The 13309-nt window shown below is 41.4% G+C and overlaps 1 protein-coding gene across 1 annotated transcript in view; it reads right to left on the bottom strand.

The window, feature by feature from the left end:
• Positions 1-523: 523 nt before the first annotated feature.
• myo1eb (myosin IEb) overlaps positions 524-13309 on the bottom strand; it is a gene marked incomplete at its 3' end in the record, with an annotated part of 29724 nt that continues 16938 nt past the window's right edge. The window contains exons 18-26 of the mRNA XM_080540900.1: positions 12966-13080; positions 12315-12484; positions 9138-9283; positions 8220-8366; positions 7682-7839; positions 6566-6637; positions 5143-5356; positions 1362-1537; positions 524-600 (exon numbers count right to left, since the gene is read on the bottom strand). Coding sequence (XP_080397026.1) covers positions 524-600; positions 1362-1537; positions 5143-5356; positions 6566-6637; positions 7682-7839; positions 8220-8366; positions 9138-9283; positions 12315-12484; positions 12966-13080 — 1275 coding nt within the window. The remainder of the gene's footprint in view (positions 601-1361; positions 1538-5142; positions 5357-6565; positions 6638-7681; positions 7840-8219; positions 8367-9137; positions 9284-12314; positions 12485-12965; positions 13081-13309) is intronic.

Raw genomic sequence — 13309 nt, forward strand, 5'->3', positions numbered from 1 at the left:
CTTTGGTAAACCCATCATGTCCATAAGTCACCACAGACAAGTGGTGTGGTGATAAGGGTGCATTGTTGTTCCTGTTGTTTCCTGGGTATGCATCTATGGTAATACACTCCCCCTATTAGGGGTGGGCATCGACGATCGATAATTGATCGATAAGGATCTTGGTCGATCACAAAATAAAACATTTGGTCGATCACAAAAAAAAAAAAAAATTTTTTTTTTTTTTGTGATCGACCAAATGTTTTATTTTGTGATCGACCAAGATCCTTATCGATCAATTATCGATCGTCGATGCCCACCCCTACCCCCTATAACATCAGACTTGTCACCAGGGATGTGTTCTGTAAGACCATAACAAACACAATCAAACCGTTGAAAACTAAAAGCAAAACTCAGCTTTATTGTTGGACAAGTTCAGGTAGTGATTGAAAATCCATCCTCTCATGCTTGATGCCTACTGAGCACATCCCTGGCCTGATATGGTCTCCCCCCCGGACACTATCCATGTGACTGAAGTTTAGTTGTCCTAGATTTTCTCCACGTAGTTCCCGGGAAACATGCCTTCCTTCTCACGCAGACGGCCGTACCACCAGCCTGAAGGATCTGGAAAGAGGGTGGACGAGAAAACATACATCATATCATGTGTTCTCTATGTTCAATAGTGAAGTACATACCGGTACTGTAAAAACATACATCATACTGTGTTCTCTATGTTCAGAGGTGAAGTACATGCAGGAAACAACAGTGAACAGTTCTTCACACAAAACTGTTGAGACGCTTTCTTTAAAAAGGTGACTAGCATCGCAATTTGCCCGCCTTTTATGCTCATTTAGCTTTTTGAACATTAGTTGAAGTTTATGTTTAGCTACTGTCGACGTTCATCATAAGACTTGCTGGCAGTGCAGAAACAACCTCTAGCCTCTACCTCCCTTTTAAGACAGCTGTGCTATTTCCTATTTTTACCATTCAAGTGAATAGATTGTGAATTGCTCCACAATTAATTAAAAGAAATGATGCCTTATCTGATATTTAATTTTATTAAATTCTCGGTCCACTGTTATTTAAACAAAAATAAGTCAGATTGGCAGGTAATATCTATTAATAATTTTAGAAACATGTTTTTTAAGGTAAAGCGCCATTGGACCTTGTTCAATCTCTCCTTACGCCATGTGTGCCTCCTGCTGGTACAAAATATAATGTTTTGGATTAGTGGGAGTTCTCATGTAGGCCTATATGAGCAAAGGTGAAAATTCCTCCACTGCTGTGAGAGCCAGGTGGAGATACTAACATGATTGCGGCAAATTCCCTCCAACTATAAAGCTAAACTATTTTCACTACATCTAGTGTGACAGCTGAATCCAAACCTTCAGTGAGGATTTCAATGACATCCTCTGGATTGAAGCTCAACTCATCCGTGTCCTGGGCGTCATAGGCGTACAAGGCTCGGCATTGTGGGGAGCGGGGTTTGGGCTTGGGGGCAGGTTTTGGACGCCCTCCACCTGGGGGTGGCTTGTACTCCTTTGATTGTCTCCGGTGAAGGCTGAAGGAAAGAGTTGAGATGAGAGGAGAGCGCTATTAGGAGGAGGGAGCTATTACAGAGAACTATTGTTAGTCAGACCTGCGGGTTTCCACTGTAAAGGCCGGGGCAAAGGAAAGCCTGCTGCTAGACCGTTGGAATGAGATGGTGCCCAAGCTAGACAGATTCTACTGCCAACTACTCTATACATCCCACATGTGATCTACTGTATACCACATGTGATCTACTATATACATCCCACATGTGATCTACTGTATACATCCCACATGTGATCTACTGTATACATCCCACATGTGATCTACTGTATACCACATGTGATCTACTATATACATCCCACATGTGATCTACTGTATACATCCCACATGTGATCTACTGTATACCACATGAGATCTACTGTATACATCCCACATGTGATCTACTGTATACATCCCACATGTGATCTACTGTATACCACATGTGATCTACTATATACATCCCACATGTGATCTACTGTATACATCCCACATGTGATCTACTGTATACCACATGTGATCTACTGTATACATCCCACATGTGATCTACTGTATACATCTCACATGTGATCTACTGTATACATCCCACATGTGATCTACTATATACATCCCACATGTGATCTACTGTATACATCCCACATGTGATCAACTGTATACATCCCACATGTGATCTACTGTATACCACATGTGATCTACTGTATACATCCCACATGTGATCTACTGTATACATCCCACATGTGATCTACCGTATACCACATGTGATCAACTGTATACATCCCACATGTGATCTACTGTATACCTCCCACATGTGATCAACTGTATACATCCCACATGTGATCTACTGTATACATCCCACATGTGATCTACTGTATACATCCCACATGTGATCTACTGTATACCACATGCAGGGGTGAAAGTGGTTTGAGTTTCTTACAGGAACTATAGGCTACTACCCCAACCTTCATCGTTTCATATTGTTCTCCTCCTGCCCCCAGCTTCATGTATCCCTGAACACACACATCGTGGTGTTGGTGTCGAAATTAGAAACACTTTAGGGCTGCCAAGTTTCACCAAAAGTTTGGAGTGAGAGTTTTTGGTGGTGGAGCGACCCAAAACTGTGCACGTTTTGGTAGCGGCGGCCCCTCTCTCCCACACAATTATTTGTGCTAGTTTCCTGCAATTTTAAACCAGCACAAGAAATGAAAATAATTGGAACATTTGATAAAACAAGAGAAATTCAGATAATATATCTTAAGTCTTAATAAACAAATACAGTAGCCTACAGAGTCTAAAACAAAATTGGGCCTCATCAAGTGAACTCAACCCCTTGGTCAGCAGCAGAAAGACCCGTGGTCATCATCTTATATACAGTGCATTGCTCATAGATGGCTATCATGTTATACAGTACATACCAGGTTTTTTTCCTGGGTCAGAATCAAGCCTTGGAGGTTGATGTTGTGCGCACGCAGTGCGGCCAAATTTTCTTTGAGGGACCCCCAATTGTTGTATTTGTATTGTAAATTGTAATTATGAATAATAATAATAATAATACGATGCGATTTGAAAGTACCAGTAGGCTACCAGATACGTATGCACATATTTTACTACCAGGGTTGCCAGTTGGAATTGACAATTTCCAGCCCAACCGGTCTAAAAGCTGTCGAATCCACCCGTCCAGTGTGACCAAAAGTAGCCCAATCTGGCAACACGGCTTGCTAACGGAAGCATATAGTGGACTAAATTCAAATGTTAATGCAATTTGAGATTGCATTTGCATGTTCCACTTTTGCATGCATTCTTTCAGACAATATTCAAATTCAAATGCAATTCTAATGAGCGGATGTGTTTCCTAGAACATATAAATGCAATTGCTAATCACATTATTGCATTACAATTTGAATATTGACTCAAATAACGCAGGCAAAAGTGGCAAATGAATATGCTATTTTGGGATTGCATAGTCATTTTCACATTAGAATGAACTTTTGAATTTTGTCAGCTACAAAGCAGCGCATGACTTTGAAAATTAAATGTCAAATGGCTTTGCATTATCATTTTAATATTGACAGCGAATGTGCACATCAGGTACATGAAAATGAAAATGCAAATCATTAGAATTGCATTTGAATTTGAATATTGTCTGAAAGAATGCATGCAAAAGTGGAACATGCAAATGCAATCTCAAATTGCATTAACATTTGAATAAAGTCCACTATATGCTTCCATACGGCGCGACTAGATAATAACCTCCATGCATCCACCCATAAGCACTATTGAGCACTGTTGGCCTTTTTCCTGTTGTCTATCTTCTATTTTATTGTTTTATCCTCACTATTCTTCTCTTATTCTTTTATTCTTCTCCTATGGAAGCCATTGGCTCCTCTACCGCTCCTCCCCTCCATCTACCATTGGCTCAGCTACCGCTCCTCCCCTCCATCTACACCTCCACATGCAAGCGAAACGATGGATAGAAAAGGGCACAAGCCCTGAGCTGTCCAATCATGAACAAGAACTATCGTATCGTATACGGCGCGATTGTAATCCCGGTCGGACTGTCTCAGTGCCCAGTGCTGCCCACCCAACCACGTCGTGTCGCGTCGGGTCTACTGTAAAGCGGGTTAACATGTCCTTTTCAAAGATATTAAAATAGACGCAAGGAAACATAACGTCAGCCATGTGTTTCCTTGTTGAAAATTATGGATCGTGAATCGTGATTGCTTCTGCACTCTGCAGCAATCGGATTTTGATTGACAGGCAGCTGCATCTCTTCCCCCAATGGCGTTCCGGCACAGAAAGTCTTGCCGGAACGCAGCACCGGACCGTTCCGGCCCACTTTCACCTATGACCACATGTGATCTACTGTATACATCCCACATGTGATCTACTGTTACCACATGTGACGGCAGCTGGTGAAAGGGGGAACAAGTCGGCAACCGAATTTTATTCAGAAAAATGTAACTCACTGAATCCATTGCATTGCAATATTTTGGCTTGACTAGCGAGTGTGTCATTGATTCTCAACAATATTTCAGTAAAACAATGTGTTTTGAATCAATGCTCTTTTAAAGGTGATTTGAAATAAATGAAGTCACCATCCCCAAATGAGCTTACATTTTCAGGTTCAATTTATTTACTATTCTCAGAATAAAAGTCTGAACATTTGGTCGGTTGCTGACTTGTTCCCCGTTTCACCAGCTACCGTCACATATGGTTAGACTATGTTATCTATCTATCTATCTATCTATCTATCTATCTATCTATCTATCTATCTATCTATCTATCTATCTATCTATCTATCTATGTTTAAAACAAACACAATTTGGCGGTGAATGCTCTCTTGCTGCCCCCAAATTGCTGAGGTTTTTCTTTCTCAAACTATCACCACCAAGTCAAATCTTGGGCAAAAAAAAAGACCTGCTGTGGCATTGCCTCAAATCGAACCACTGTACTGCTACAGAACATAATAGATAAAGATTTTTTTAGCTATTATAAAGTGTAATGTGCAGAAGTGTAAATGTATATGAAAATTAAATGAAAACATCCCCAGCATTTTGTCTGGCCCTTTTTGTCATCCCCCTCCCTCCCTCCTGCACTCACCCAGCCACTCCCTGGTCCGGAACGTTCATGAAGCCCATGTCGGTGTGGTTGTTGTGGGAGCGATTGGTGGGCTGGCGGGCCCCCCCCTGGTGCCTGGGCAGGCTGGGCTGGTCCATACTGGCCTGCTGGCGGAGCATAGAGCCTCTGGACGCAGGCGCTCTGCCTCGCTGACGGTCACCCCCGCCACCACCACCACCTCCACCCCTCGGGGAACCTGGGACACAAGAGAGGAACATTCAAGGATATCCGGAAGGCTGGAAAAAGAATGCTTTTGAAGCGGGAAAATTAGCGTTTAGAACCCAGCCTTTTTTTTATGTTCAGGTAGAAAGAGATCGGTTGTAAAATGTTTTCTCATGTTCTCATCGTGGCCTACAGAGCACAATGGTGACCTTTTCTCCTTATCCTTTTGCTGTTGTACTCAGACAAGCCTAATAGTCAGGGGTGCACATAACTGGTGCGCCAGTGCGCATGCGTCGCCAAAATGCATGCTGCGCGGCAGATCAGCCGCATGATGGCGCTTTTGCGCACCCAAAAAAATAAAAAAATAAAAAAAAATATTTGATCACAAAAAAACATCCTCTACCATGGTTGAAATTGAGGACAGCGATAATTTACAGCAGTCAAGAGAGCAGTGATGATGACGATTAAGCTTGTAGCATAAATAAATGCTTAGGCTGTAACTTTTTGTTGAAAAGTTGATTTCAGTGTTTACAGAACAGAGCAGTGCTTAAAGAGATGTCAGTTTATTTCAGTGTGTTTAAAGAACAGACATTCAGTTAGTGCTTAAAGAGATGTCAGTTGATTTCATTGTGTTTAAAGGAGTCTGACAGACTTTCATGCTTAAAGAGCAGTCATTTGATTTTGCATTTGTTTATTTTGTTTTGCACACAATCATTTGTTCGTTCATCTTTATTTATGAATAAATGTCGTTTTGCTAATATAAGTTATCCATGTATCCCTTTTTTATCCATCCTGTGGGACGGGTCGTGACTCGCGAGCTCGGGGAGCACCAAGCAGCATCCCTAGGTGCTCCTCTGAGCACTGGCCCCAAAAAGTTATGTGCACCCCTGCTAATAGTATTGCTTGTACATATCTTAACCCTTGTCTGCCTATATATCACAATGTACATATATCTGCCCAGACCTTTATGGCTTTTGCACTGGTTAGATGCCACATCGCTTCATTGTCTTTGTACTTGGACTCTGTCAATGACAGAGTTCATTTGAATCTAATCTAATCCTTTTGAGTGTGTTGGAACTCATGATAACATATGGATCCATTGTGCTGTGTTACATGTCTTATGTTGGCTGTGGATTGTGTTGTCATTGTTACTATGTGGATGTCACAGTACATCCACGTATTTTTGCTGGAGGCTTGTATTTGTGATTCCATATTGATACACAGGACAGTGAAGAGTTCTCACCACGTGAGGGTCCAGAGCCTGGAGTCTGGTTGGCCATGTAGCGACTCTTCCTTTTGTCCCTGCGAGTCGGCCCTGGGGAGATAGGAACACACAGGTATGACACATTATAATAACCAGGGAATTCAATGAGAAAATATTATGTGCAGTGATGCTAGAACTACCCATTAATCCATTAATTAAAGGCAACACCTATGAGGCTGGTAGATAAATGTTGATACAGGGTACTTTTAAATATCATGTTCACTAGTTGCAAATGTAGTAGGATTTTGTTGATTTTTTAAAAATGTTTTTTCATTTTGTTATCATTGTGCTGTCCGACCGCTGTCCAGTGTCTCTGCTTTACAAGGACTCGCAATTAGTCAAAGAATCCACTAGATGGCGCATCCACCCTAAATGGTTTCAAGATTCAAATTTCATACATTTTGTGGGACTGAATATTGATGTCTCATTCATAATTATTTAAAAGTAGACATCAGCATATACTAGATGAGAGGCCTTTAAAGCATATATTACGAGGCAAATACTGAACTACACCAGTTCAAAATCCAATAGATTCAATCTAGAAATGAGGGCTTGGATAGTAAGACAAAATAATTGGAGGGGGATAATTCAGAGAAAGTAAATCACTCTCAAAGCTCAATATGAGGTACTCTCTTCCTAAACCTCTTAATATATTAACAAGGCTTAAACAGTCTTTTTATAACCAAGGTGAAAAACTGGACAGTTAAAGTTAAATTCTGACAGATCGCGTTGAGGAACCGAGAAACACAGAACGATACTTTTAGCTAATGTCACAGGCAGTCTGATTTATAGCTTAAAACTAAAAAAAAATCCACTGGAACAAATTTCCACTGGAACAATTTAGTTTTGACAAAAATATTGTAAAACAACCATGGGTTAGTGGGAAACGACATGCATAACATTTTCCATTTTGACTTGATTCAATGAATAGATGAATAAATGTATAAAACAATTTGCACAGACTATAACTCTTCTTAGGTATGATAACACAAACATGTATTGCACCATGTGTTGTGACACTGTAATGCAAATTGCACTGAACCAAAACCAAGCTGCTGTGGACATAGTTGTGGATGAGGTTGACGCGAGACTCACTGGAGTTCTTGGGTAAGCCCGGTCCGATGCTGACAATCAGTTGCTTGCTGCTAGGCTTCAGGACCACCTCATCTCCTTGACCAACCTGGAACTGGATTTGCCTGGAACCAGCTGCTCCGAACGGACCCCAACCCCCCTTCTTCACCTTAAACTCCAGTCTGGACCACAGAGAGGGAAGGCGGAGGGGTGGTGGGGGGGGGGGGGAGAGAAAGACAATGAGAAAGATAAAGACATGGGAGAGAGAGAGACAGGGTAATGCAGTGAGAAAGAAAGATGAAGAAAGATGGAGAAGCTAGCCGTTGTCAAATCTGATCAACTGGTGACTGGGGAAATGTATTGAAGGGCTCACAGAGGGTCCCTCTACTAGTGTACAGACAACATGAGAGGTGTGAGAGAGTTAGGAAGATTGGGTGAACTATCCCTTTAAATGTTTGTAATATGGACACCATGGGAACGTTAGCGGTCATCTAAGATGTTATCTTATGGGGATCGGGATACAGACAGGGAGAATAAAGACACTCAAGGCCGTTTTACTAACAGGTTGTTGAACTTGAGCACCAGCTTCCTCTTGGTCTTCTCCTCATAACGTTTGTAGAGCAGGCTGAGGAACTCGCTCTTGAAGATGCTCTGGAGGACGCTGTCATATCGCTCCTCGTGGATGATGAAGAAATCATCCTGCAGAGTGCTGTGGGAGAAAATTGGTAACCCTTGTTTCTTTTGCCCAGTTTTAAGCTGGTACTTACTAAAACAGTACTGGTTAATTGTGTTATTACCGGATAAATGCATATTCATTACATTTCTTGGTTCTGTTAGATTCATCTAGCAGAACTAACTATGTATACTAAATATACACACATATAATATATACACACACACATACATACATATATGTATATGTTACGGTACATGTGGGAATACGGTACATGTGGGAAAACTAGGGTTAGGGTTAAAGGGCCTGTTACAAACCTTTAGGTCTTGTTTATAGGAATGAGGCATGAGGATATGTTGTTCCAACTTAACATTGTTACTACTTTTGTCACAATGCTGTGTATGTTGTTACATGGTGATCTAGGCCTGCTCCCAACCAACCCTCATCTGCCAGACACTCCTGTGAGACTGTTGGAACAGTCAGCATGCTCATGGTCAGGCCGCTCACTGCATTCTCTATTTTTTTTTTTACTGATTTATTGCCATGCAATCAACTTGTCAGTCAATTGTTGGAATTTGGTATTTTTGCTCTAGGCACAGGGTCTAGGCGCAGGGTCAGCCATTAGGGGTTAAGTGTTTTGCTCAAGGGCACATGCAAGCTCCATCCTGAGGCGGGGATTGAACATGACATGGACAGATGAGAAGAAAAAGAGAAGGATGTGTAATGGATGAAAAGGCGTGGGGGGGGGGGGTGATAGGTGGAGGGTATACTATGTACTGTGTTCACATCTTTTTCATACTGGCGTACCTGAGAGAGACAGACTGAATCTTCTCTAGCTCGATCTGTCTCTTCAGAACCTCCTGGATCTGCCCCTTGTCTGGACCCTGCTTCACCTTCTCTCGACCAATCAGGTACAGGAATTTGGGGGTCAGGATGAGGTCACGTTTCACAGACTGCCAGAGAAGAGAGAGTTGAGGCCCTGTTTAAATATTCTTCAAATGCATCCTCCCCTGAAGAAATGTCTGATCTCTCACATGACTTGATTGGTGAAAGCAAAACAATGGAAAAACAGTGAAAAACAGTGCCCTGCGTAAGTAATGGGGCAGTGAAGCATGAATTCTTCTTTTGACTCTATAGTGCAAACGTTTGAGTTAAAGTAGAGATTCTTAGCTTTTATTTGATGCTGTGTGTGTACATATTGGTTTCACTATTTAGAAATTACATCACTTTTTATACATAGTCCCTCCATTTCAGGACACCAAAAGTAATGCGGCAATTGGCCTGACAGTGGTTTCTGTTTAGTCAGGTGTGTTCCGTCACATCGTTTAGATTAGATTAGATTCAACCTTTTTGTCATTGAGTACAACAACATTTATTTTTTGTTCTAGGCACAGAGAGCCAGCAATAGTTACCACCCCTGGAGCATTAAGGGGTTAGGTGCCTTGCTCAAGAGCACAACGGCAGTGCTAGCCAGCCTCTCTAACCTCTAGGTTACCGCCGCTCCCGGCAGTGCAGGCATAAGAGAGCTGTCAATGTCTAGTATTGATTCTAGGCTTTGTGTTTGTCTTTGGAGTCTGCTATTGGTGTCTGTCAACATGAGGACCAAAGAAGTTTCAGTGAAAACCAAGGAAGCCATTATTAGAAAGAACAGTTAGTTAGTTATCCTCAAAAAGTATGGTCAGGTCAGGTTACAGTTTTCTAAAAGGTACCTAAATAGCCTGCAGAAGTCTGGAAAAGGGTCTTGTGGCAAATATTACAAGTAACATTACATTACATGACAAATATTATTATGTACCAGAGTGAATGCAGGAGGAAAGTGTGGAGACATACCACCATCTGTGAAACAAGGTGGAGGGGTTACTACATACAGGTATATCAGTGGAGGCTAGTGACTTCCAGAATTGAGGAGGCCAATTTTTAGGCCTGCGACCTGTTTGGTTAGAGTTAGTGTATTTCTTCACAGAGCAACAAAGAATGCAAAAAAAATGCAGTAATTTGATATGGAAGAATATTAAATTGACTTGTAATAAAACGAAATCGACTACATTAAAAATAAAACTGTTCAATAAATCCTAAATGTTGTCTACCTATTCGATGTATAAATCGCGCCAGAATCTCACCGACTTCCGAGGTCATTTTAAGCAAAAGTATTTGGCCAAATGAGCTATCAGGGATAATAGCCATGGGTGTTCTAGACGTGTCCTGCAAAGGACAAGTTGATAGGACACTCGTAGCCACTATGGCGAGTGTTTCTTTGACTGAAGTGACTGGCGAATTCTCAAAATGGCTTCATGTGATTGGACGAACAAAATGTAAATCTTTCAGCCCTGGACTCAATGCATGGTGAGGCCAGGCCTCACTTGCCCACCCATTTTCAGTGATTTGGCCAATCACATATTGCCATGAAAATTGCATTACATTGACTTCTATGAGAAACCACTTTCCTGGGGAGGCCTGGCCTCCCTCAATACAAACGGATAGGGATTCTGGCCTGTAGGTGCTTTACAATTGCAATATTGGGTTTTAGCCATGGAAAAATTCAGATTTATGAACAAAACGGAAATAATATTAATATAAAAAAAAAAAAAAGTATTGCTTTTTTAAATCTCTCTCTCTTCTCTCAAATTATTGGGGAGGCCAGGCCTCCTCCACCTCTATGGAAGAGCCTCCACTGAGGTATATACAGGGATGCACATAACTTTTTGGGGCCAGTGCTCAGAGGAGCACCTAGGGATGCTGCTTGGTGCTCCCCGAGCTCGCGAGTCACGACCCGTCCCACAGGATGGATAAAAAAGGGATACATGGATATATTATTAGCAAAACGACATTTATTCATAAATAAAGATGAACGACCAAATTATTGTGTGCAAAACAAAAGAAACAAATGCAAAATCAAATGACTGCTCTTTAAGAATGAAAGTCTGTCCGACTCCTTTAAACACAATGAAATCAACTGACATCTCTTTAAGCACTAACTGAATGTCTGTTCTTTAAACACACTGAAATAAACTGACATCTCTTTAAGCACTAACTGAATGTCTGTTCTTTAAACACAATGATATAAACGGACATCTCTTTAAGCACTGCTCTGTTCTGTAAATACTGAAATCAAAAAAAAAAAAAAAAAAGCTGTTGGTGCGCAAGAGCGCCTTCATGCGGCTGATCTGCCGCGCAGCATGCATTTTGGCGACGCATGCGCACTGGCGCACCAGTTATGTGCACCCCTGGGTATATATATGTATAGCTGCCACTGGAACTGGTTAACTTGTCTTAATTGATGATGTAACTGCTGACGGCAGCAGCAGAATGTCTTCTGAAGTGTATAAAAACATCTCGTCTACTCAAGAACACCCAAATACCTTGAAATTCACTGGATGGCGCTTCAACATAGAGTAAAACAATGACCCAAAACATACTGCCATAACAACTAGGGGGGTTTTCAAGGCCAAACAGTGGAAGGTTATGGAGTGGCCAGGTCAATCTCCTGATTTAAATCCTACTGAACAAGCAACAACAACAAACCGAAGAGGAGACTTACGGCAAAACGTCCTCAAAACCAACAACAACTGAAGATGGCTGCAGTACAGGCCTGGTAAAAAGCATCAACAGAGAAGCTACCCAGCATCTGGTGGGGTCAATGGGTCACAGACTTCAGGCAGTTAATGCATGCAAAGGATTGTCAACCAAATACAAAACATAAGTGCTTAATTTTTACATTTTATTAATCTGTCCTATTATTTTTGGTGCCCTGAAATAGGGAGATTATGTAGACAAAGCACTGTAATTTCTGAATGGTGAAACCAACATGTACACTCTATACTTTACTCCTTGTAATTGTTAGATTAAAAATCCTAACTTTTGGAGTGTAGGGCCAAAAAAGAAACGATGCTTCACTGTACCATTACTTATGCAGGGCACTGTATATCAGGTCTACTTACTGCCCCAATCTCACTGAATGAGACCAACAATGTCCTAGACTCTTACCCTGAACCTGCGGTCATATTTGACAACCACGTCTGCAAAGTCAATCCTCTCACGGCGGCCCACGAATTGACGGATCTCGGGGTGGTTGTCAGTGCCTATGTAGTCGCCCACAAAGTTGCGGTTGAGGCTGTTTTTCCGACGTTCCTTTTTGTTCAACAGGATGTCAGAGGCTATAGGACAAAGGAAGTGTATGCTTTCAGTATTTTACAATTTTGAACAGAGCAGACTGGCAATGGGAGAGGTATCGAGACATTCTTGGAGGACAAATATACAACACACTTCAAATGAGCATCATCATCAAAGACAATAAAGCCTTTAAATGTATTAAGTTTGTCCTCCGTTGTGGCTGAATATTTCTCCCATATCCAGAGGCAAATTGTCTGGATACTGCTAATTGTATCCTGTCTTATTTGTCACTTATGTCCTGTACTATTGTCACTTTTTTATCTTGAATTATGCCTATTGCCTTATTGTCTTGTGCTGCAATGTCAGGAACCGAAGGCTAAGAATTTTACTCTCTTACAGTCGTGTAATGTGACGTAACAATAAAACTTGAAACAATCTCATACAAAATGTTTAAAAGGTACAAACATAATGAAAAACATACAAACATAGATTCTATAAACAAATGTAATCTGATGATGATCCTACCTTCCTCCCTCATGCGGACGTACTTGCGGACAGCGATATGCTTGCGCCAGGCCTTCTGAATGACCCGAGCGTAGCCATTGTACTTCCTCTCTCTCATCTCCTCAAGCAAGAATAACTATAAGCAGGAAAAAAGAAGCCATTTTGTCCTGAGAAACTCTTAAGGACCTTAGAAAGTCTACCTGATCTGTCACATTATCAACATGTCATTCAAAGCTGATCCCCCAGACAGTTAGCAACATATTTGCAAAATGTTTACTTTAAATGTGTTTATATGGATGGAATCCACCACCTGCTTTTTTTCACATCATTTTGGGGCTTCAACAGCAGGTCATCTGGGCCTTTTC

This window comes from Nansenia antarctica (assembly GCF_963989245.1).
Source record: "Nansenia antarctica genome assembly, chromosome: 10".
Classification (NCBI taxonomy): Eukaryota; Metazoa; Chordata; class Actinopteri; order Argentiniformes; family Microstomatidae; genus Nansenia; species Nansenia antarctica.